The sequence below is a fragment of the Oryctolagus cuniculus genome, chromosome 11 (assembly GCF_964237555.1).
Source record: "Oryctolagus cuniculus chromosome 11, mOryCun1.1, whole genome shotgun sequence".
Classification (NCBI taxonomy): Eukaryota; Metazoa; Chordata; class Mammalia; order Lagomorpha; family Leporidae; genus Oryctolagus; species Oryctolagus cuniculus.
Window position 1 is genome coordinate 120,834,569 of NC_091442.1, and position 25,313 is coordinate 120,859,881.

Here is a 25,313-nt window from a genome sequence, read left to right on the forward strand (position 1 = left end):
ACGTGGCACTTGCCTATCATGCGTGTACGTCCTCGTGAGCACTGTAAGTCACGTGACAAGCATAGTTATCACCCTGTATGGTCTAGGGACTAGTAACAAGGATGAGTCTGCACATGTTCAGTGCAAGCACGATTTATTTTCTTGGAGGTGGGTCCACCTGCAGGTTAGGCTCTCACCGCCCTGCCTAGTGCCATCCTGAGGGCAGCTACCACGGACCTGGACTCTGCCTGGCACCTGGTGCAGAAGGAACAGACAGCCCAGCGCCACTCACAGTCAGTCTCGGAACCCTGAGTACTGTTGTGCCCAGATCGTTAGATCCCCGCAGAGACCCCAGAGAGTGGATCACACCAACTGCAAAAAGCAAGGTTTATTTAGGAGTACAAGCCGCGACAGTGACCCCATCCAACCAACCGGCACAGCGGAGGAAGTAGTGAGGCCCCAGTTTTTGTTCGGGAGAGTTTTCAAAGGAAAAAAGGGCTACATCAGCAGGAAAAAAAAGAGTTACATCAGTGGGGTTTACAGCATGGAATCTTTGGGTACAGGGAGTTCCAGCGGTGGGCTTACAGCACAGGAGCTTTGAATACAGGGAGTTACTTTGTTTAGCAATCTACTGTGCTGTCCTTGGTCCGCTGAGCTAGCTGTCCCTGGTGAGCTTTGATATCTCCAGAATGCCTGAATGCCTGCTTTACAAGGATTCGGATCTGCTATGGGAAACGGAGGCTGTTTTTTTTTTTGTTTTTTTGTTTTTTTTTTTTTTATTGTTGTTTTAAAATGGAGTCCCTTTGGCTCTTCAAGTACAAGATTGATGCTTTTGCTCCTGGTCCGTGATTCATTTTTCTACACCAGACAGTTGGAAGTTTCCGGAAGTGAGGAAAGCATTGACTTCCCCAATTCAGGTGTATGAGAAGTGAAATGTCTCTCACCTCTACCCTTCTGGCTGCTCCTGCAAGAGCCAGCGATGTCATCAGCCTCTTGGGTGTCCTCGCAGAGTAACTGTGCTTGAGCAAGCCAGGCTGTCCACGATGTCGGCTGCCTCCCCATGTCCTGGTTAGATCGCCTCACCCTCAAGTTCCAAAGCCATTTCTGATTTTTTTCTTGTTCCTTTAGGATTTCATTTCTCTCTCTCTTTTTTTTAAAGATTTTTATTTATTTTATTTGAGAGGTAGAGTTACAGTGAGAGGGGGAGACAGCAAGGAAGGACTTCCATCCACTGTTTCACTCCTCAAATGACCGCAACAGCCAGAGCTGCGCCATTCTGAAGCCAGGAGCCAGGAGTTTCTTCCTGTTCTCCCACGTGGGTGCAGGGACCCAAGGACTTGGGCCATCTTCTACTACTTTCCAAACCCATAGCAGAATGCGGGACTGGAAGAGATCAGGAAGGACTAGAACCGGGGTCTGTATAGATGCCAGCGCTGCAGGCAGAGGATTAACCCACTGCGCCACGGTGTCGCCACTCATTTCTTTCTCTTAAAATGAGTCTACATTTATAATTATTCCGAGTAAGTAATGAGGTATCAAATTTTATTTCTTCTTCCAAGAGTTATGAAGTTTATATCAATATGGTTTATAGAACAATCTACCTTTTATCTATATTTTTTGTGGCCTATATGATAAGTTTTCTTTATCTACATGTTGCATATTTCTTGTTTGGCTTATTTTTCTGTAGTTTGTATTTTTTGTTGCTGCTTTAAATGAAGTATTATTTGAATTATGTCTTCTAAATGGGAAAGCTCTTGATTGCTGTGTCATAATTTTGTTGTCAGCCATGTTCTTGTCTCCTCTTACTATCTGTAATAGTTTCAGTTGGTTTTCCTGTTTTTTTTCCCCTTGTCTCTCTAATCATAGCATGTGCCCCATGATGATTTTGCTGCTGCATTCTTTGGCCTCACTGGACCGGTGAGTATGTCAGAACAGGGTTAAGACTGTGCCAGCAGGGTCTGGCCTAGTGGTTAAGACACCGCACCCCACACTGCAGTGCCTGCGTCCATTTCTCAGCCCAGGCTTTGCTGCTTCCTGCTGATGCAGCCCCTGGGAGGCAATGGTGATTGCTCAAGTAGTTGAGTTTCTGCCATCCTTGCTGGAGGCCTGGATTGAGTTCCTGACTCGAGGCTTCAGCCTTGCCCAAAGCCCCAACTACTGTAGACATGTGGGGAGTGAACTAGTGAATGTAATGTCTTTCTGTCTCTTTGTCTCCCAAAATAATTTTTTTTTAAGTTTAAATAATTGTGCTTAGATTCTGACCATGTGCCTGGTATAATGGGACTGCTTCTCCAGGTTTCCAATAAGCCTGGCAGCTTTGGGTTCATTTAGAGGTACATAGAAGTCATTGGCACCGTTCCTTAGCATTTCCATGTTTGCTGTTCCGGATCCATGAGAGACTTGTGCTGTCTGTGCCCTTGAAGTGAGGTTGGGCTCAGAGACTCGCTGGGCCAGTGAAGCAGGCCTGTTGTGTGCTGGGTCCCTCTGGGAGAGTCTTTGAGAACCTGCGTAGGGTTTGCTGCTTCCCCTGTGTCTTGCCGTGGAGACCAGCCAGAGCATGCATGAGGCACTGGAGGGGAAGGTTGAGTGGGAGATGGGAATGTGCCTTTGTTGTGCTGAGCCACCTGGGCTTCCCGGGGTTTGTGTTCCCTCAGCAGGAGGTGGCTTATCTGAACCAGGGTAGAGTCTGCAGTGTCCTGATGTCCCTTAGCCCCCTGATTGAACCTCATGCTGCCTTTTGGGTTGAGATGACCGTTTCTTTATACGATGAAACATGTTTGTAGGTGTTTATTAAGGGCCTTTAAAGTGGAGAAGATGGGTAACATTATCGTAGCTTCTTCACATATATGGAGGCAATCATGGTTTTCTCATGGTCACTGTTCGGTATGTAATTTAACCATCTTAGGGTCCTGAGATGAACTGAGCTTGGCCATACTGTATTAATATTCTTTCAATGTTTGTTGGATTCTCTCTGCTCATATTTTTGTTTAGGATTTTTGTGTAGAAATAAGTGAGTCTGGTCCTTTCTTTACTGAGCAAACTTAATCAGTTTTTAATCACATGCTGGCTTCATGGGAGTAATTTGGAAGCTCTGTTTTTTTCTAGCCTCTGGAGCTGGGGTAGGGAATATTTAAGGCCCACAGAGAGTGTTTGTTCTGGCCCCAGAAGGCAACCCCAGGAGGGCCTTGAAACTCAGTAAATCTAGAGAAAGCTCCTTTTTAACTGAGCTGATCCGAAGCCAGGAGATAGGAGCGTATTCTGGGACTCCCACCAGGGTGTGGGGTCCCAAGGGCAGGGGCCATCCTCTGTTTCTTAGGTACATTAGCAGGGAGTTAGATCAGAAGTGGAACAGCTGGGACTCAAACCAACACCAACATGGGATGTCACTGCTGCAGGTTGCGGTCCTAAGCTGCTGCCCCACCGTGCCGGCACCAATAAACTTTTAATGAACTAAAAAAAAAAAAAAAAAAAAATTACATCCAGACGTGAAGTAGAGGTGCCCTGCAATATCATCCTTCAGGTCCAGGACCCTTCGCCTGTTGGGCTACCAGCAGTGAACGAGGGGACACCCCAATTCACAGCCGGTTCCATGATCTCTCTCTCCTGTCTCTGTGCCGGGTTCGACTTGTCCCTAAAGCAGGAGTTCTCAGTTGCCTCACACCATGGAGTCTGAAATCTCGATTCCCAAACAATCATGCTTGGACAGTGTGTTAAAAAGATCTTAAACCTCTGGCACTCACAGACCACCAGGATCACAAAATGAAATGCCTTTGCCTGCAATTTTGGCCTCAGTATGAATTAGAGAACCACAGCCGCTGGCGAAAATTCAGCACTTTTGATCAAAACATCCTTACAAACCTGTATAACTTCCTCAAGCAGAATGGCAAGTGGTCTGAGGTTCCCTACCTGCAGGCATTCTTCACTCTTCACACCTGACCATCTTTATGTAAAGGCTGTTCTTCCTAATCCCATCTCTGTTCTCTCTCTCACCTCTTTCCCAAGCCTACCTGTCTCTCCTTCCATGCCATCCCACTGGACCCCTGTCCCCACTCGGTCTCAGAGACACAAACAAACCCATATGTTCCCTTAGAGAGAGGTTGCGGGGCCAAAAGTTCCCACCCAGGTTCAGGTTCCCTTCTCATTGTCTGATACAAGCCAGACTGAGGAAAACTTAGGCTCCTTTTCCTGAAAACCCAACTTAATATAAAAAAGAGTTCCTTCATCTCATCCAAGCTTACGTCTTGACCTAGGGAGACATCTATTTCATACTAACTCCACACTCACAGCCGATACAAGACCCCTCATGACACTCAGTGGTGGACACCACTCTGCCAGGCACTGAGCGAAACCGGACGTATCAGCCCAGAGATTCAGGCACTCAGAGACGTAATCCTACATTAGCCTGTCTCCTAGAAGATCTGCTGAAGCTTACTCATACCAATGTCAACTCTGACAGAGTCAGAAAAATTACTCGAGACCCTGATAAAACCTGGCCCTCTATTTCTTGCCTTATGGAGGCACTCCAAAATTATACAAATTTAGATGTAACCTCTCCAGGTGGGACTCTGGTTCATGAACTGGATGTGAAGATACAATCTGTGCCTGATGTCAGATGGAAATTCCTAACAGCTAGAAAAAGGGCCAGACCACCCCCCAACCCCCCCGCAAAGGAGCTTCTAAATATGGCCTTTAAGGTATTTAACTGAGAGAATGAGGCAAAAAGAGAAAAAGACCGGGAGAGAAAAACTATGTTGGCCTCGGCCACTTGAGACCAAAATCTGTCCAGTCCTGTGATCCCAATACCCAGAAGCAGGGCTGCTCCTGGTCCATGCTTTTGCTGCACCCGGGTTGGGCACTGGCCAAAGCATGCCCCAACTCGAGGCCCTCGATGTAAACCTACCTCGCATGTGGCCAATGGAGGCATTGGAAAATAGACTGTCCCTGCAGATGCCCTGGCACCCCTGGTGACATACCCGACTCTGACTCCTCACCAGCACAACTATTCAATGATGCTGCCCGGGTTCCTTGACCCCGGTCGGCGCTTCCAATTTGTCCATAGAATCCGGCTCATTGGGACCGTAGCTGAACAAACTGCTTCTTTTGTCCTGAACACAGGGGCTGTGGGGGAATTTTTACTTCTCTTACATTTTACCTTTGTTGAACTTCTGCTTGATTCTTGTTGAATGTCACTTTCCCTTGTGCTGAACCTTGCTTGTTCTTGTAATCTTTCCACGTCACTGATTGCTTGTATTGGCCTCTGGGAATCCTTTAGAGTGCCTTGGGACTGACTTTAAACATGCCTTTGGGAAACAAAGCCTGTGACATGTAAGCAAACCACAGTCCCACTGTAAGACCAGGACATCTGGTAAGCCAACATTTACTCCCTGCAGGGGAGGTGTGAATTAAAGCTTATCAGATGACCTTTATCAGACTGCCTGGCAGCTCGGTATCCAGATGATGGAGTATAAGCTTGTTGTTCATGTTTCTGTTAATTGTTTTGTTTTTAAGTCTATGTTCTGTACTCAGGTACAGAACTGATCATGAACAGACTGATAGGTTTTTCTAGTGTCTGTATTTTCACTGTTATTGTAACCCAAACAACCCAAGTAATGGCAGTTGCTGATTAACCCTGCACAGCTCAATAAAAGCGAGAAGGACGTGAGTGAAAAGTGGCACTCTGGCACTATCAGGCGAAGAGTCCCCTGATCCTTGCTTTTCTTCTGTTTACTTTGTGTTTCCTGTAATTCTTTCAGTGCCTGTTGTTCTGCCCTTTGGGCGCTGTACTCTGTACTCCCAACATCTTCATTAAAGGAGTCTTGGGCACCCACTCAAAACAAAAATCACCCTTCTTCCCTGCACCTTCGATTCCCTTACTGTGGCCCATGCCATCCTTGTAAATGCTATAATGCCCATGCCCTAATGGGGAGCAATCTCCTCTCTAATCTCAAGGTTTCAGTCTTCATACCACCACTAGATACCACCTCAATCTTTTGCCTACAACTCTACTCCTTCAGTTCCTCCCACTATCTCTGCTCACCCCTTTCCTTCTCCTTCCTGCAGTCTCTTTTTCCTCTTCTGATCCAGACTGATTTCAGAGACGCCTCTCTAGGCTCTCCTCAGAGTTGAGAACTGCCTTAGAAACTCACTTTCTCGGCCGGTGCCACAGCTCACTAGGCTAATCCTCCACCTGCGGCACTGGCACTCCAGGTTCTAGTCCCGGTTGCTCCTCTTCCAGTCCAGGTCTCTGATGTTGCCCGGGAATCAGTAGAGGATGGCCCAAGTGCTTGGTCCCTGCACCCGCATGGGAGACCAGGAGGAAGCACCTGGCTCCTGGCTTCAGTTCGATGCAATGCGCCGGCTGTAGCGGCCACTTGGGGGGTGAACCAATGGAAAAAGGAAGACCTTTCTCTCTCTCTCTCTCTCTCTCTCTCTCTCTCTCTCTCTCTCTGTCTAACTCTGCCTGTCAAAAAAAAAAAAAAAGAAAGAAAGAAAGAAACTCACTTTCTCATTCTGCTTGCACTTTCCAATTTCCCAACCAATTCACAGCCAGAACCTTTTGCCAGATCTCATCGCTGCATGCCCATGTTGGACCTTGTTTCAGCCCATTAGATTTGTTGGAGGTCAATTCTTTATCTCCCTAGAGTGCTCTCTGGCAAACAGCCATTGTCCCATACTTCTAGGAGGTCTAAGGGAGACTTTGGTCCCATTACCTCCTCCCTTTTGTTCCTGAGTAAGAGGAGATCTCTGGGAGGTCCAACGTGCGGTGAACTGGTTCCACTTTTGGGTGAGGGCCACTCTTCTCTGCAGAAGATTCCCATTGCAAGGGACTCCTTGGAGGAGTGGCCACCCCGACCAGTCCCACCTCAATCAGATTAACCAAATGAACTCCTCTTCCTGAGCAGGACCATTCTCACAGTCACCATGCGACCTAATGGCCTTTAGCCCTGTGCTTTCCTCACAGATCTACAGTAAGACCTTTGACTGACCACACCTCAAATCACATTCGAAGACCTCAGCCACCTGGTCAGCAATCTCTGGCTCCAGGGAACGTACGTTCCTGGAACAGATTGTCTTCTTCACCCTCACTCTGTGTCTCATCCTTCACCAATACCGAACATGTCCTTCATTCCGTCCTCCACATGTCCCCTTTTTGGTATCTAGTATACGCCCTACTAAGGGGGCTTCTTCCTCTCCCCACAACCACACTCTTTTCTGGCAGTCTCAGATTAGTACAAGAATGTACTCCTGGTGCTCACTAACATCACCACCTCAGGTTCCTGCCCAGTTATAATTCAGTTAGATGCTTGTTAAGCTGCAAATAAAGCAAAATATGATGCAGGGGAATAGATTGGGAACGTTCTAATTCAACAAGTATAAATATATTTGCTTACAAGAAGTAAAACCAAGCCAAATATGGATGTCCAACAGAAGACTCTCCATCCTACTTACTACTGTTGCCCTTGGTGGATCTGCAGAGAAGCCCATTCTAATCATTATACCCAGATCTTAAACTGGGACTGGATTCATCCTCACATCCTTCCAGCCCTGGGGCATGTAACCCAGTAATGTACAACATTCCCAATACCAAAGATCCTAAGTGGATTTGAGGACAGAATGCCAGCATCCATATTGATGGAAAAGAGAAGGATCTTGGGGACATAATTCCTATAGTAAAAATCCTTGTGGTAAATCATGACCACTGATGTGAGTCAGGACTCTGTCCAAATCCAGTCCCTGGCCAAACAGGCTACATGCAAGTAAACTTTGTCTTTCACTTACCCCCAACACCGTCTGTTTAACTAGCAAATCTTACCCATGCCATCCTCCAGTCCTCAAGATCATTCTTGGCCTAGAATTTTGGCTCTGCCTGCCAATGAGAGGATGCACCAGGCTGCATTGCCACATCACTTAACACGAACACAGACACCCATTCTGTATCCTATTATTATACCCCATCCTGTGTTACACAGTCCACCAGCTGTATCATCCTCAATACTTCCCAAGCAGCCTTACCCTGGTACTGTAATAACACCATTACTGTCAACCAAACCACAAAAGCTGCGTAAACGCCCCCTTGGCACCCATTTCATGTGTCACAATAGTTTCTAAAAAGCATCACCCCTGCCCATCCTCCCTGCGCCTTTTAATACTTATCCCCAACTTTTATCTACTCCCAGGAAACAGCGCCGACATACTGAATAGGCTCACCTCCCACACCGAGGTGGTCCCCAACTATTGGCCTTACTCTCCTAACAGTCTTAGGAGCAGGAAGTACCACCCTAGGGGCTACTGCCCTGGGGATGTCTCAACACTCCCTAAACCAACTGGCCCAACAGATAGAAACTTTGAAAACCTCCACCAGGTGGCCTCCCCCTTACAAGGACAAATAAACTCCCTGGCATCACTGGTCCTGCAACACAGGAGAGCACTAGATCTCCTGATGGCACAGCATGGCGGAACCTGTCCATTAGAGGACGGGTGCTGTTATTCCACTAACCAATCTCGAGTGGTGACCGACTCCCGAGAAAGATCAAAGACTATTAGAGTGAGCACAAGTATGAGGTCAAAACAAACAAAAAACAACATGGTGGTTAGTTCCTCTTGGCCCCATAATGGTGATCCTTATGGCCCTACTATTCGGACCATGCAATTGAATCAGTTCCAAAATTATGTACATAATCGCATCAGAGCTGTCTCTCAAGACCAGTTTAAGACTGTGATGCTACTCCACCAAGCCGATCAAGGACACCAAGCCCTCCACCCAAACTCTCAAGGTGACTCTGAACTCTAGAGGTCTCCCTCTCCCCTCTTCAGCTGGAAGTAGGCTGATAGCGTCGAAGTCCCTCTTCCTTTTTCTGTCTCTGGGGTCTGGAATTGCGGACAATAAGGCTGACAAAATATCATCCACTCCCACTTCTTCCTTCCTTGTTGAAACCACCAGTACAGGAACACTTGACTGAACACTTGACTTCTCTGGACTCCTTGCAAATCCAGAAGAAAGCCCCAGCACCAAGATGGCTTTCCCCCTGCTGCCAGGCTTCCTCTCAAAATAGATAAAAGCCCAGCCCTGCAGGCACCCTGTGCTGTCTCTTCACGAGAATAGACTCACCCCATCTGCTTCAATAATGCAACCTGTCTGATGAGGCTGCCTCTGTTTTGCCTTACCTGTTTTGAAAACCCAAACCTTGAGTCATTTCTAACCTTACAGTAATGTAATGTAGAGCTGCATGTAAGATATCACTAAATGAACATGATGACAGGGTATGCTTTGGGGTGAAATTTCATAGTAGCTTGGAGAGGTATAGGGCCTGCTAATACTTTTGTCTTTGTCAGCCCTAAAATAACAGTGCATTTTCCACTCCAGGCATTATTCTTTGGGGTGATTTTGGGAAAAAATATTTTCCAAAGACTTACTTCAGAGTCAGAGTTACAGGCAGAGAGAAGGAGACAGAGATTTTCCATCTGCTGGATTATTCCACAAATGACCACAAATGCCAGAGCTGAGCAAATCTGAAGTCAAGAGCCAGGGTCTTCTTCTGGGTCTCCCATGTGGATGCAGGGACCAAAGTACCAGGGCCATCATCCACCACTTTCAGAGGCCATCTGCAGAGAGCAGGATTGGAAGAGGAGCAGCCGGGATACGAACCAGTGCCAATATGAGATTCCCGTGCCACAGGGGAAGGCTTAGCCTACTATATACCACAGTGCCCAACTCAGCTGATATAAACACTGAATTCGATCTTATTGTCTGCTTCAAGGTAAACAAAGGAGTTTTATTCCCTGGCCTTGGGGCATAAACACATTCAGTTAAATCTTTGATTTAAATTAACTAGTATTGGCCAGCGCCGCGGCTCACTAGGCTAATCCTCCACCTTGTAGCACCGGCACACCGGGTTCTAGTCCTGGTCGGGGCACCGGATTCTGTCCCGGTTGCCCCTCTTCCAGGTCAGCTCTCTGCTGTGACCAGGGAGTACAGTGGAGGATGGCCCAAGTACATGGGCTCTGCACCCAATGGGAGACCAGGATAAGTACCTGGCTCCTGCCATTGGATCAGCTCAGCGCTCTGGCCACCGCGGCCATTGGAGGGTGAACCAACGGCAAAGGAAGACCTTTCTCTTTGTCTCTCTCTCTCACTGTCCACTCTGCCTATTCAAAAACAAACAAAAAGATAAATTAACTAGTATTAATATTGATCATTTTTTCTCGAAATATACTACAAATGAAGACAATGAAGTGTTTTTTTGTGCCTGTTGGACATAAAGAAAATGTGTCACTGCTGGCGTGGAACTCAACAAGCAAGTCCAGGCCCACCTCCTCTGCCAGCATCTGGAGGCCCCTTTGCATGGAGCCCCCTGGCCGGGGAGAAGTTCGTGGAGGTCTACAAGGAAGCGCGCTTGCTGGCCTTGGAGATAGAGAGCAGCAGCAGGAACAGGGCAGCCCACATGTCCAAGCCCCAGGACGCTGGGAGCCTGGGTGTGGAAAGATTCCTACAGGAGTCACAATTAAAAGTGAGCCTCTTTGAGAAAGAACAGGAAAAGGAGAAGAGTCCCAAGTCACTTAAAAGGGAGACTTACTACCTGTCCGACAGCCCCTTGGTGGGGCCGCTGCTCTTGGACGTCCAGCCCTCCATGAGTGAGGCCCCGCGTCTGACCCTGCTCAGCTCTGCTGCCCAGGTCAGCCCCGTTCAGTCACAGGGGCCATTGCACTCGTCTCGTCCTTGGTCAGGGCAGCCTGGTGCTGCCCACCCTCCCAGCCAGGCAGTGGCACAGAAAAGGGTCCCCAGCAAACTGCAGCTGCCTCGAGCATCATCGTCTGTCAGAGGAAAGAGCCTCCACTCGGCCACCGAGAAGGTAGACAAAACCGTGCACCTGAACATGGCCCAGGAGCAAGACACTGCTCGCCCCTCGGGCCTATCCAGGGAGGCTGTGTGGGCAGAGCCCTGGCGGGGAAGACCTGGGAAGTGGCGGATGCAGTGACAGCGGGGGAGCTGGGCAGGCGTGTGCCGATGAAGGATGGCTTCTGTCCATTCTGGTTGGAATCCTTCTTTTTGTCTGTGGCAATGCTGGACAGTCCACCCGCTGGGGATTTTGTTTTCTGTAATGAGCAACCTCTTCCGCACCTTGTCTCTGGGAGAGCCGCTGGTCTTCCTCCCTGGCGGTGACTGCCTTACCTTGCTTCCCTCCCAGCATCCAGCTGGGCAGTGGCAGTTGACTGTCTGCCTATGGTGGCCTTCAGCCAACTGGAAGACTGGGGTGATGCTAAGAGAAGATGGATGTCAGCCTCTAGCGTGCTTGCAGGAGGCAGCGTAGGCAGAGTGGGCAGCGCAGGTGATCAAAGTTGTTCTGTTTTTATAGTCTAGTTCCTGGGTGACAGCCAAATGGGAATGACCCTCTGTGTGCTTGTTAGGTTTAGGAGGATGTAAAATGCCCAGCAAGGGACTGGAAATTCCTTTGGCCCACTGCAGGCCCCTCTCCCAGCCAAATGACTCCTTATGTCTGAGGCTAGAATGCCAGAAACAGGTTTTGTGCATGTAGCACAGCTAGACTTGATTTCAACCATAATTTAGGGAAGGTATTATTTAGCAATAAATTTGAAATTTTAGATGACACAAATTTCTTTAAAAAGCACCAATTACCAAAAAGTAACTCAAGAGTAAACTGGGAGCTACAAAAGCTCTTTATCTACTAAGGAAACTGAATTCCTAATGAAACGTACCCTGTTAATGAAATAAAATAAAAGAACACATAAAAACCCTTCAGGTGCAGATGTCTAGTCAAACTCTGTAATACAGGAAAAAGTTTTGTATATACCTCTCAGAATATACAGGAAAATGAAATTGAAAGATAATGTGGCGGCAGACATTTGTCCTAGCAGTTAAAATGTCCACATCTCACATCAGAGTATCTGGGCTCATCAGTGCCTGACCCTGCCTCCTGAATCCAGCTTCCTGCTAACTGCAGATCCTGGGAGGTGGCAGTGATAGCTCTAGTACCTGGGTGCCTGCACTCATAGGGAAGACGTGGACTGAGTTCCAGGATTCTGGTTTTGGCCCAGTCCAGTCCTGGCCATTACAGGCCTTTGGGGGGATGAATCAGCATCTCACTGTTTCTCTGTCTGTCTGTCTGTCTGTCTATCTATCTATCTATCTATCTATCTATCTATCTCTATGAAAGAGTTAGAGAAGGAGAGGCAGTGAATGGTCTTCTATCCCCTGGTTCACTCCCAAATTGGTCCCAACAGACACAGCTGTGCCAATCCGAAGCCAGGAGCCAGGAGTTTCTTCCAGTTCTCTCGTGCATGTGCAGGAGCCCAAGGACTTGTGCCATCTTCTACTGCTTTCCCAGGCCATAACAGAGAGCCAGATCGGAATTGGAGCAGACAGGTCTTGAACCGGGCCCACGTGAGATGCTGACACTGCAGGCGGCGGGTTAACCCAGTATGCCATAGCACCAGCCCCTCTCTGTCTCAAATTTAAAATACGTCTCCTCCACAAGCTTTCTGAGGTAACCCTCACATATGTGGGGCTTTTGTTTCTCTTACAAAGTTATCCTGATTGTGCTACTTTTAGCAAAGTCTATGATCCATACTTCAGTATCTTTCATTCATTAGGAAAATTTCAATATTTTTTCTCTTCTATTGAAATTCCAATGGCAAACCTGTTGCCCCATTTGGCATGGCTCCACATTCTTGAGTGCTCTGTATGGGCTTATTGTTTTTACACTCTTTTCTCTTTGTGCTTTACTTGTAATTCCTAATGCGCTATCTTCAAGTTCATTTCTCCCCCACCACCACCCGCTTGTCAAATCAACCGGTGTGTCCTTTCAAGGCATTCTGTTTCTCTGTATTTTTTTTTTTTTTGTATTTTTTATTACTAGCATTTCCACTGACAGGTTTCCTTCTCTGCTGAAATTCCCATCGGCTTATGCATGCTGTATGTTTTCATCTAGGGGTTGTCATTTATCAATCACGCTTGTATCAAACTGCCTGTCAGATAGTTCCAGTGTGGGTCACAGGGTTTCTGGTGTTCTTTCTGATCTTCTTGATGGAGCTTTTTCTTTTTGTGTGGCTCCGTATGGGCTGAAAGCTGCGCATCCTTCAAAACACAGTGGAAGCTCAGAAGGGCGTGTCTGTCTGGGCTTGCTGGCTGAGGGCACAGGCTCAATCCAAGTGCTAAGGAGGGTCAGCCTCAGGGCACGGCTGGCTTCCATCTGCACTAGCACTACCTGTGTGACCAGAGGGTGCTGCTCAGTCTCTGCTCCCACCTCAGCTTGAGGACTGGGTTGCAGCTGCTAGCGACTCGTTGTCTGCTTGTGCGTCCCTTGTTGTCCCAGTCCAGTGACAGTATCAAGCTTCCTCGAGAATCCTACCCTAGCCCCAGTTACAGGAGACCCCCGGTGCTATTATCTCTGCCCAGGTCCTGCCTCTCATCTGGGTTCTTTCTCTGTCCCCAGCTACAGTGATTCCTCCTATGCCCAGAGGGTGCCAGGATTCCCTGACCACCTGCTCAGTCGCTTGTGGTATTTTCCCCTGGGGAGAAGGATGCAGCAGACATAGTGGAAGGGAAGCCACCTCCTGCTCTAGGCCGCATCCTCCCCGTAGGCCCCCACGTATATGTGGTACCAGCATTTCATTATGACTTTTGCCTGAACACTTCCTGCTCACACACCCCCGCCCTCTGCACCTCTCACCATGGTGTTTACAAGGTGTCTGTCTCCCTAGATTTCTGCCTAAGTGGTCACTCCGTGCCTCAGCCATCAGATGGGTTCAAGGAAAACTATGGTTTCATAGACTACCCCGTTCCTTCCCTGCCCTGCCCTCTTCATTCCTCTCAGAAACCTTTACAAAGCACAACTTCACTGGGTGGGCCCTGAACCCAGCGACCTCCCCTTTGGGAACAGAGGGTACTGGACAGCATCTCATGCCCACCCTGGAAGTCACATACGGAAGAATCCTAAAAACACTGAAATCCCATTCTAGGTGTGCATGGATGTGGCCCTCACTGAGGCCTCTGGGGAAGTTGCCTGGCCTGCAGGCACAGTCCCAGAATGGGGCAGGAGGCAGTAGTCATGCCAGGGGCATGTGCTGTCCCCTCCCAGCACCCTGGCTTCGCAGTCCCCACAGTCCGTGGAGCCAGGCCTTTCCAACGGTGTCTGTCAGGCCCCTCATCCCCGGAGGTCATGAGGACCGCAGATGCCTGTAAGGGAACAGGCCCCTTAGGAAAACTCTCGCCCCTGCTGCTGCTTCCACTCACATGACTCCATGACCCAAAGTGCTTCTAGGGCCCTGCCCCTCGATTCCCAGACCCGGGACTTCACGGGCCAGACTCCAACCAGAATTTGCTGTGGACATACTCCTTTCAGTCACTGCGGGTACCCTTAGGATGTCACCCCACGCTGGCAGGGCCTGGGTGCTGTGATTCTGGGTGGCTTCTTTTCCATTTGTGCCCGGCCGGGGACAGGCCCAGGCAGACCTGGCCTGCTGTTCTGGCCTCTCAGGGCGCTCACCTTCCTTCCATTTTCAACTGCATTCTATGGAGTAGGGTTGGTCCGGATTCCTGACCATCTTGTCAGTCCAGCACCACCCCTGGTGCTGAAGTGCACCTGCTGCCTGTCTCCTCCATTAGGACAAGGCGGGTTAAAGCAAGACCTGTCCTCCCCTAAAATCTTAATGAAGTTGTGCCACCTTAGGACCTTTCACCCAGCCTCCACCTACAAAGCCTCAACTCAGCCCAGGAATGCCTCCATCCACCCCCGTGGACTGCCCTCCAGCCAGCTTTCACCTGACCCTAGGCCCTGGTTACAGCCATGCCAGCCTCCATCTGAACCCCAGCCCTGAGCGGTCCCCACTCTTGAACCTGTGGGGTCAGGCCTCAGATGCTTTGCCTTGTGCCTGCTCCTACCAGCTGGAGGCCCTCAGCCCAGCAGCAATGGGTTTTCACCCGTGCCTTGGGGACCATCAGCTTGTTGCACTCCCATCCAAATGGGCTATGGTTTTTTTCCACTGGGGAGAAGTCTGTCTTGGAACTGCGGGGGCCATTAATAAATTCAGTAGAGACAATTATCTGGCCACTGCAGATTCACATTGAAAACAATGGACCACAGGTTAAATCTGAAATGACAGAATTGCGAATAAATAGCAGGGGGTGGGGGTGGGGAGTAGGAGAGTAAGGAATACTAGAATATACCTGTCCTGTCCATAGTAGTACAGTGCGAACAAAGTCTTTCTGAAGGACTTTCAGAGACTGCTGCCTATATGTGAAAATGGCCCTCCAAAGAAGCTTCCATTGTGATTCTCTGTTTTTAAACTGCATAAATATTTGTCATTGCTTTCTCAGGTTAGAAGACATGGTTTCCCATGTGCATAGGAAAAATCTTGTTAACTTGGCCATATTTCCATTTCACCAAGAAGTTGAAAGTCCAGACTCACTCAGGTAGACTCTCAGCTGGTACCCCGGTTTTCTCTGGACAGTCATCAGAGCTTGTCCTGGTCCCCTTCCTGGCTTCTCCCATTCCCTGGGCCTCAGCAGTTCCCTGGAGCCTCTCTGGCTGCAACTGCCCACGTGGGTGCGTGTTTATGACCTGAGCCTCCCTTCCTCTTCAGGAACTCTCAAGTGCTACACAGCTCCCCATCAACATGGTAGCTGGCCTCCTAGGTGGGAACTCTTCTCCCCAACACTTTGTGCTTCCTTCCTGGGAAGGGAAGCCAACTGTTGTAACCTTGAGCAAATTTATGCCCTTGTAGAGGGTCAGAGAATATAGGTGATGCTGAAGTAGGGGAGAGTGCCAGGGCACACCCAGCCACTGACCACAAGAGTCTGCCTCCCTGTCAGTAGCATCCCAAAGGCAGGCCTGTTTAGCTGTGCCTGCACTTGACTTTTGACCCATTTGTTCTGTGTAATCCTTTGGCCCCAAGTTTACTCTTTTTCTCCATCTGTGCAGAAGTCTTGTTACAGAAAGGCGCTGTATAATGGAGAACCCGTGGGCCAGCAAGGACCAGGTCACTCCGTGACCTCCCTGCAGAGCCGTGAGGACATCCTAATGGGACCTGACAGCTGCTAACTGCAGTGAAGATGAGAGGCTGCCTGGGTTCTATGAAAGGAAGAATGGAAAGTGTTCTGTGCTATGCAGCCAGGCCTGCCATGGCCAATCCAGTGCCACACAGGATGACTGGTACCCCTGGGGCAAAGAGCAGCTATCCATTGTTTGGGGACTTGATTGTCTCCTTTCTGTACCAGCTCTGCATACAGGAGGCATGTGTGCACTGTACCTCATGCAGAATCACTGCAAGTCTCACAGAAGAAATCTCATCTTTGATTCCTATAAACCTTGAAGGAACTCAGAACTAGTTTCTGAGTGAAAAACAGCAGCTAACCCTTTTATCTCTTAAATGATCAACGGTATTTATTCCTAAATGATTTGCCATGCCACAAATAATCAAATGCACAGAACCTATTACATATGCAACATTTACTGTATCTCAGTATGAACCCATTCAAACCTTTTGCTGTTTCACAAGTACCATAGCTCTGAAGTTTAACTTTCAGTAGCCTGGAGGGGTGAACGGGAAGTTTTGGAATTCTGACCTGGCACCCAACCCTGCATTCTTAATTGAAAACATAAGCCTTGAGACTCTCCTCAAGGCCCCTCTAGGCCTGACCAGGCAGGACTGGAAGAACAGAGGCTCTACAACCATGGTCCTCCAAGGGGACTTCCATGGCTAGAGTCTGGAACTCATTCAAGCAGCCAGGTTCTCACATAGAACCCACCGGACGGAGCTTGGTCCACAGTGGCCAGGTCTACAGAAGGCCCTCATTAGCTCTCTCCCTAAAATCTGGTCTCAAAAGCAGTGGTTCTAACTCATCTATACTGCTTCAGCCTCCAAATAAAGGAGGATTGCCCTATACCAAGAGTCATGGAACTCCACTCAAAACAGAAGCCAATCCAAGACTCCCATGAGTATTCTTCCTCTCTCCCCAGATGCTACATCACATGCTGCTTCATGTTCCCAAAGCAGAGGCCAAGTATGGGGATTCTTCCAGTTGTAAGAGGAATTCATAGTAAAGGAGTTAGGTCAAGTGCATGAGCAGTAACTAAATATTCCTTAATCCACTTCATCCCATAAGCTCAATATTTGGGGAGAAAGTCTTTGTTGGTGCCTCTTGAAACTACATTAGTCAAACCACGAGATATACCCTCTTTTTCCCATTAATGTTTCTGGTCTTAAGCCCCAAGTACCGCCAGCTCTTCTCAGGCTGTCCATATAGCATGTCGGAGAAGAACTCGGGCTCATCTTTGGCCATTGATTTGGGGGTCATTAAGCCACACATAGTCCTCAGCCTGCGACACAGGTAGGTCATAGCTTCCACTTCGTCTGATGGTTCCTCATATACTGGCTGCTTCATTTCCTCATAAGCAGACAGGATCACTGCCTGGAATAACTTGATCAAGATGCAGATGATCACCAGCATGAAAGATGAGAGGAACAGGACCCCAAGAACACTGTTATGGGAAAACTCAGTGTTTTGAAAAGCTGAGATGCAGTAGGAGAATATCGTCTGAGTGGCATGAATCAAGTGGCTGTAATTCCATTCGTGCTGACCAAAAACGAGGTAACCAAAAGCCATGTACATAAAGAAATAAATGGACACCACAAATGCCACGAGGCAGATGCCAGGAAGTGCGATCTGGATGGCCTTCTGAGCCAGGCGTACATCATAGAAGGCTCTGGAATATCTGAGGGTCTTCAAAATTGTCAGAAATAACAGGAAAGCCAAAGTTATCCTCATAGTGTGATCTACTTGAGAAACCGCATGAAAGGGAATGAAGTCTTCGGGGTTCGACAAGTAGAACTGAGTCACAGCTGTGGCCAAGAAATGCTTCCTGAGAAACAGCACAATCAACACAGTAAATATGCATTTTAAAGCCAAGTTGAGTAGATTGTACACACTTTGCACGTAGGAGGCTCTTTCTTGTGTAATGACGTAGAATTCGCCAATAATGTAGGCTATGAAAAAAATGAGAATGGCCACATACAAGTAAATTTCTGCTGAAGTTTTCCGGTCAAAATCAGCAAGTGAGAATGAGTGCATAGATATGCTCGTGTTGACGACTCCTAACTGAGAGACCTCAAACAGGACAGAAATGCTACAGAACAGGTTCACGTCGGGATTAAAAGTCGTTAGTTCCAAAACCACAGCCCATGTCTTCTCATCAAGCCAACTGCTTCCTTGGAGTTCTCTGAGCCTCACTGTGGAATTAAACAGCTGCTCTGATGGAAAAAAATAGAACACATAGCCCCCTCCTCCATAGGTATGTAACAGCCCATAGGAATAGTACACCCATCGCTTTCCCTGCGGCTTGTAAGTAAACCCGGTGGTGTTCTTGCCTGTCTGCCGCTTGGTCACTTCATTCCAAAAGCTAGAATAGTTTTTTGTGTCTTCTGGGTCAACGCCATATTGGGGACGACAACGGATTTCTTTTATGTTGCTGTTCTGCACGAAGTTTGCGGCAGGCAGGCACATCTTCTCACCGGATTTTGCTCTCACTTGCCTCATGAGTGGAAGGCCAAGGATTTTGGACGAGCTGTCAAGGAGAAATGTTGGATTCTGGTCATTGTGGAACAAAGGCACCAGCACGCTCTCGAGCCACCTGTAGATGTCCTCCAGCTTCGTCACAGAAGCCAGGTCCACAGAGAAGCGATCACGAATAAACTGGTTGTAGTAGAAGCTGTCGGTGTGACGCAGCAGGACAATGAGCAGCAACAGAAGGACTAGGAAGATAAAGTGGATGAGGATGTAACTCAGAAACAGGAAGGCCCTCCTCTTGATCCTCTTCTTCCTTTGGAATATTCTGATTTCATCTTCTGTCAGGGGTTGGTACATCCTGGACCCTTGGATTTTAACGATGTGCTCGTGCAGCTTCTTCCTCTCATCTGGATTCATTCTTGTCCTGGTGAGCTTGATCTGACTGTAATGATACTTGGTGGACCACGGGATGTTTTTACAATACTTGGGCTTATTTGTTCTGACGCCTGACACCAGTATAATTTTACATGGCTGCTCAACAAAAATGGACTCAAGAAATGAACAGACAGAGGCCAAGAGCCATTCTTTCGACTTACTGTAGCCATAAGTCAGTCCATAGAAGATGATAAAGAAGGCAGATATGATGGAAGTGGCAAACACCAAGGACCATGCTATGTAAACACACCACCAAGGCAGGACAATCTGAGACTTTTTTTCAAGGGGTTTAGTATCTTGTTTGGAAGAAGCTGCTCCTCTATGAGCATCTTGATTTTCTGCTACATTTTTGTTACTAAAAGTTCTGTTGGCTGTGTGGATCCCTGAGGCCTTGGCTCCTTCTTTCTCATGCCTGGATATAGATTTCAAAGTTACCTTCTCAGAAACCTTGGGAGGTGCGGGCTTCACCTGGGATTTGAGCTTTGCCTGGGGAGCAGACTTTGCCTGGGATGCAAGCTTGACAGGCGTCTTGGAGCTTTCCTCAGCAGTCTCTTGAGCATGCCACTTGTTCAAACGATCATCCCAGTAACCACTCTCTTCTGACATAATAGGATGCTTTCGAGGAGCTACCTTATCTAGATCCACCTGATGTTTTTTCTGAGAATGGATGAACAAAAAAGTTATTAATAATTGCACAGGGACTGTAATTAGGGCACTTTCAACCCCTATTGCCATTGATCTGAGGTAGTGCAACTCTTTTGACTCAGTTTCATCCTCTTCATTTAGATTAAAGAACATAATATTGCAAAGGAGAGTGCTTAGCAACAATGTTAAACAACAGGACAATTTTTGGAGCCTGTTAAATGACTTAGAAGCAACACCAGCAAAAATAGAGAACCACAAGTGGTCTTCCCCTAACCTTTTAGAAATATCAATCAGGAAGAAATCCCTTTTTCTCAGAGGCTGGTCTGGTTGGGTAACCTGAAATGTCCTGTCAATACCAGCGTCAACAGAAAACCACTTCCGGCACATGAAAAGCCAGATGTGTTTGCTAAACAGATTTTCCACCTTGATTCGACTTAAATACCAACTAGGCGAAACGCCTTCATTATTGTGCCAGACACGAATGGAGTGAATGTCCCCCAGGTCACTTTTTGTTGTTAGGAGGAAAGTGTTGATGCTTCCCCGGTACAGAGTGGTAAAACTAGGGTGGCTTAAACAATGTGTACTACTGGCACCCTCTGTTCCAATAAGCTGAATAAAGACATTGGACCTGGTCCCAGATCCCCATCGACTTCCTGTGAAAACAGTGACCAGGTAGCATATTTTATCATAAGGATCATTATCAGGTAGAATTATGATATGGTCTCGAAGATATTCATCCATTTCATCCCTGTGCAGGGCCCAGAAAGCTAGGATGATGTATATGAGCAAAATGAAAAGCACAGTGAAAAGGGTCACAGGGTTTTGGCTAATTTTCTTGATGTTCTTTAACCGCAGATCCACAGGATTAGGGATCACAATGACCTTGGATGTCAGGAAGTGGGTACTCAGGTCAATGTTGTCTAGCTCGCTTATCCTCAGGTGCCGCTTGGTCCTCCCCATTTTCTTGCAGACACAGTGCACTCTCTGCCAGGTGGTCCTCTCACCGAGGCTACAGTAATCTTCTCTCCAGTCACTCTGGATCTGGTACATACCCAGGCAGTGGGCACTGAAAAGAAAAATTTTCACAAGCTTGTTATTGGGCTTCTGGACGAAACGAGGTGCCTCCAGCATCATGATTATGGCACATGTGGGCGACTGGCTATGCTGAGCTATGACTTGCAGCAGGGACACTGGGAGGCAGATCACACGGGCCTCCTTAACTGCACAGTCAGGGTCAAACTGGTCACTCTGGTTGGCAATCGGAGGGATGTCATAAGGCACGAGGAAGGTTGTGACCAGACCAGTGGGGGTGACCCGACTGCCTGCGTACACCAGCACCTTGAACAACACAGTCACTTCTGTCACAATGTGGACCAGCACCTCCGTAACTTCTCTGTGGTCCACTTCAAAGCTAAACCCCCCTGTTGTCTTCTTCGAGGACTCGCTGACCTCCTCGGGTCCCACTGTGAGATTAAAAGCTGCAAAAGTCAAGTTTTTCCTGTTGAGGTACACGTCCACCACACTGGGCGTGATCTCTATTGCATCCCCATTTTCAGCGGCTCCCCACATCCTAAAACCAACCACCTGGGTTGAAATTTTTTCTGAATGATGTAACCAAGGAAAGGGGTCGTCTGCAAACTCACAAAACATTGTAGAAACTACAGCCTTTGCGGGCAGACCAGGAACTGTGCTCCCATTGAGTGTTGCCTGAAAACAGTTTGGGCAGTCTTTCTTGTTTCTGAAGACCTGGGTCACATTCTGCTTCTCAGCTTTCTCCAAAAACATGTTAATGCTGGCGCTCTTCATTGCTGTTTTATTCCCTGGCAACATACAAGCCAGTATGGTGTCTGCCAGTGATTCTGCTAGGTGGAAAGGATCTTCCACCACTTCGTGAGGAGCAATCTGTTTCAGGATATTAGACAAACTTGTTAATATTCCAGAGCCTATGATTTCTATTTGTTCAGAGCGAAAGTGTTTATCTTTCCGTTGATACTCTTGTAGGCCTTGATTTGCTTGCCACATCCTCACTGTGGCACTTTTCTGGGCAGTTCGAGTGAATTCAGAGGCTTTCTGGGTTAATTTGGTAACAGTCACGACTACCTGGTTGATTTCCTCCAAAGTGCTCACAGGGAGAACAGAAGACTGATTGACAAGGTGTTCTCGGAGCCTGCCTTTGTCACCCTGGAGAGTTGATTCAGTTTTCATGTTATTCAAAACAGAACCCACTACATACATTAAGTGACCTGAGGATAAAAATTTCTGGTCTCGAAGCAGAACAGATAGCGATGAATTTGGTCCCATGGTAGAATTGAGTAACTGATCCAACACCATCTTGGATGAGTTTTTACTAGTGGGAGGCTCTACAGTGGCGCCCAAAGTCACCTGAGAAAAAGCTCCTAGAGAGTCATAAACCTGAACAAATATCCTCAGTTTGTAACCATCAGCTGACACACCAACAGGGAGAAAGGAAGGGGGTGTGGTAAAGTCTCTCCCAAAGTGCAAGATGGGCCCCAAGGTGTTCTCTTTTACTGAACTGATTTCTGCAATGCCTTCCAAATCAGAAACTATCATTTTATATGTAAGGGGGGTGTGCTTATCTGTGAAATTGCTACACCGGACAACAAATTTAGTAACAAATGCAATTCCTTTAGCTGGTTTCACTGTGCATTCTCCTGTTTGAGGACCATGGTTAAGAATAATGGGATGCTTGAATTCCAGGGTCTTCCCACCCCAACTGGTTACTTGCACAGAAACCCAGTAATTTGTTTCCAAACAATGACTGAAGGCAAAAGCTTTTGCAGACAAATAAGCACCATTTCTCCCTGTTACAGTTTGCCCCATCCAATCAAGTGGCATCTCAGCTCCTGACTCAGACACAATTGACCAGTTATAGAAGTCACTGCTTACACAGTCCGTGCAATTTAGGTACAAAGAAAACCGATCTGATACAATTAAATTGCTGCCACAATTCTCAATACATGAAATGTGTGCCAAAGGAGATGGTCCTTGGAGCACATTTACCGTTTTATCAGAAAATGCTCTTCGGCCACCCTTCTGTATCACCATTCTGAAGAAATATTCACGGCCCCCTTGAAGCGTTCCTGGGGAAAGTGTTAGCACAGGGTTAGAAGCTTGTGGCCACCTCAGATCAGCCTGGTCTGGGTGACACACGTCCTTGCTTGCCACTTGTATCTGATCTCCATCGTAGTTCTTTTTATTTGTGGTACAGTACCAGGTAAAACGGAGCCCCTGCAATTTGTTGCTTTCTTCCGGGTCAGAGGACATGCTTCCATCCAGAACCACCTCATCTGTATAATTAGCTTTGATGTTGGCGTCTCCACCAATAACTGCGACCAGGGGGCTTCGCACTATCCAGACATAGATGGAGTCCGCGTCGTAGAGCCGAGGAACTGTGGGATCCCGTGTTAGGATGGTCACTGAGAAATTAAACAAGTACACCCCCCAAGATAGGGACGCAGGGGGGATGTGGATGATGGTGGGGCGGCTTCCTATTGGCAACTGAGGCACATCCAAAGGCTGATTCCAGTCGGGCACATCGCCCACCGCGGGCACTGAGAACACCAGCCATCTTTGAGTGAGGGTTTGGAAGACTGGACAGTGCATGTTGATGGTGGTGTTGAGGGTGTCCCCTTCATTCCTGGTCATGCGCACAGCAGTAACGCCTGCGTCCCTGTTGATCCTCACCTCATGGATTACGCAGGGACCCGTCTGACAGGACACGGAAGACTGCACTATGCTGTGGTCGGACGAATTCACGGCTTGCAAGACAACAGGCACCGGCCCATCTGTGGGACACCGCGTTTGCGCCACAAAGCCGGCGTGGGCGCGCGGGAGCGCAGGCAGGACCGAGCGAGGCTTTAAGCGCTGGGCCCGGGCGGCGTGGCGGGCCGGGCGGGCGTCCCCAGGCCCCAGCAGCCCCAGCTGGAAGGTCCAGGCCAGGGGCCCCAGCGGGCGCCTCAGGGGCAGCGGCAGCAGCAGGAACCAGGCCAGGGCCAGGCGGCCCCCGGGCGCTGCCAGGTGCAGGGCGACGGGCGGCGGCGCCGCGAGTCCCGGCAGGCAGCGACGGGTGCGGCGCCGGACCCGCACGCTGAGGCGGTACCAGCCAGGCGCGGCCGCGCGCCGCGGGGCACAGGAGAAGCAGAGGCCGCGGCTGCGGCTCAGGAGGGCGCCGCCCCCCGGGGCCGGGAGGCGTGGCAGGCTGAGGCGGGCGTGGCGTCCGCGGAGGGCGCCTCCGTGGAAGTGGCCGCATGGCGGGGCCGGCCACCCGGGGCCGGCGGTGCTGGACTGGCGCGGAGCCGGAGCTGGAGCCGGTGGCAGGCCGCCCAGGCCCAGGCCCAGGCCCAGGCTGAGGAGGAGGACCGCTGGCCCAGCCCGCATGGCGCCGCCCTTGGGAGCCGATGGTCGCGGGGTGGCCCAACGGCCGTGGGCTCGCGCGGTCGGGGGCCCAGGGGTCCCAGTTGCGGAGGGCGTCCTGGGAACAAGGAGCCTGCGCAGGCGCCTGGGTCGCCGGAGGTCCCGGGGCAGCGCGGGTCTCTACCAAAGGGACCGGGCCTTGGTGGGTCCAGCGGGTGGGAGACCCCACCTCTCTGTTCCCACCGAGTGTGGACCCATGAGTAGAAGCCCCCTGCGCGGGTTCCCACTCCCAGCGTCGCACCGAGCGTGAACCCGGGGTTCCCAGGAAGTGGGAGGCAGATGAAGATGGAGGCAGTTTTTAGGGAACAGCAGAGGGAGAGCAGCGGGGTGGGGGTGCTTCTTCAGACGCAGGAAGCTGTGGAGAGGACGTGACTGGGGTTTGTACCCCTGGAAAGCCTGGAGGAGGTCCTTTAAGAACAGCGTTTGCTGTGTGAGGAGCTCGTTCCGGCTTCCTGTGTCCCTTTCCCGCCGTTTGGCCCTGACTCACAGGCAGAAAGAAGCGCCCTCTCGGGGCCCACACGCCTGAGGGCGGCACAGGTGCTCCAGCCACCTGGCACCAGGCCTGCTGGGCTCCTGAGGAATCAGCCAAAGTCTTCACGTCTCTTTCGTGACCACACTTGCTTTCTAGCTCAGGCAGGGTTCCCAGCTAGATTAAGCCTCATTACTGAAGGGCCCTTTTTGTTCTGTCTTTGACAGACTCGTTTCACCGGGGCAAACCAGTTAGGAAACTGGAAATCAGAGGGGCTGTGAGGCCAGACTCGGGTTTACTGGGCTCGGCCTCTTCTGGTCTCTAAGGGTGAAGGCTCACATCATTCATGTTGGTTCTAGCTTTGCTGGGAAGAAGGGGTTTCAGGAAGTTCACGGACAATGCACATTTGAATTCTTCAGAAATGTTTAACACTTTTTAAGTTTAAAGCAATGCAAAGAAATTGTTTGTTTGTTTGTTTGTTTGTTTGTTTTTGACAGGCAGAGTTAGACTGTGAGAGAGACAGAGAGAAAGGTCTTCCTTCTGTTGGTTCACCCCCCTAGATGGCTGCTATGGCTGGCACACTGCACCGATCCAAAGCCAGGAGTCATTTGCTTCTCCTGGTCTCCCATGTGGGTGCAAGGCCCAAGCACTTGGGCCATCCTCCACTGCCTTCCCGGGCCACAGCAGAGAGCTGGCCTGGAAGAGGAGCAACCGGGACAGAATCTGGTGCCCCAACCGGGACCAGAACCCAGGCTGCCGGCGCCGCAGGTGGAGGATTAAAGTGAGCCCTACACTGGCCCAAAGAAATGTTTTAAAAAGCTGTATGCA

The 25,313-nt window shown here is 49.2% G+C and overlaps 2 protein-coding genes across 4 annotated transcripts in view; one reads left to right on the plus strand and one right to left on the minus strand.

Annotated features, from left to right (window-relative positions):
- Positions 1-25,313, plus strand: part of LOC138843211 (tetratricopeptide repeat protein 38-like) — a 72,993-nt gene that overhangs the window by 43,323 nt on the left and 4,357 nt on the right. For 2 of the 3 annotated variants that reach the window (XR_011380331.1, XR_011380332.1), the window contains one exon: positions 1,846-1,896. The exons of the other annotated variant lie outside the window; for it this stretch is intronic. The gene's annotated coding sequence lies outside the window, so the exon portion shown is untranslated. The remainder of the gene's footprint in view (positions 1-1,845; positions 1,897-25,313) is intronic. 3 annotated transcript variants of the gene reach the window in all.
- Positions 708-24,076, minus strand: LOC100357454 (polycystin family receptor for egg jelly). The gene has a single exon (XM_008251685.4). The coding sequence runs from the start codon at positions 23,978-23,980 to the stop codon at positions 17,153-17,155; it is 6,828 nt and encodes a 2,275-aa protein (XP_008249907.4). The 5' UTR covers positions 23,981-24,076; the 3' UTR covers positions 708-17,152.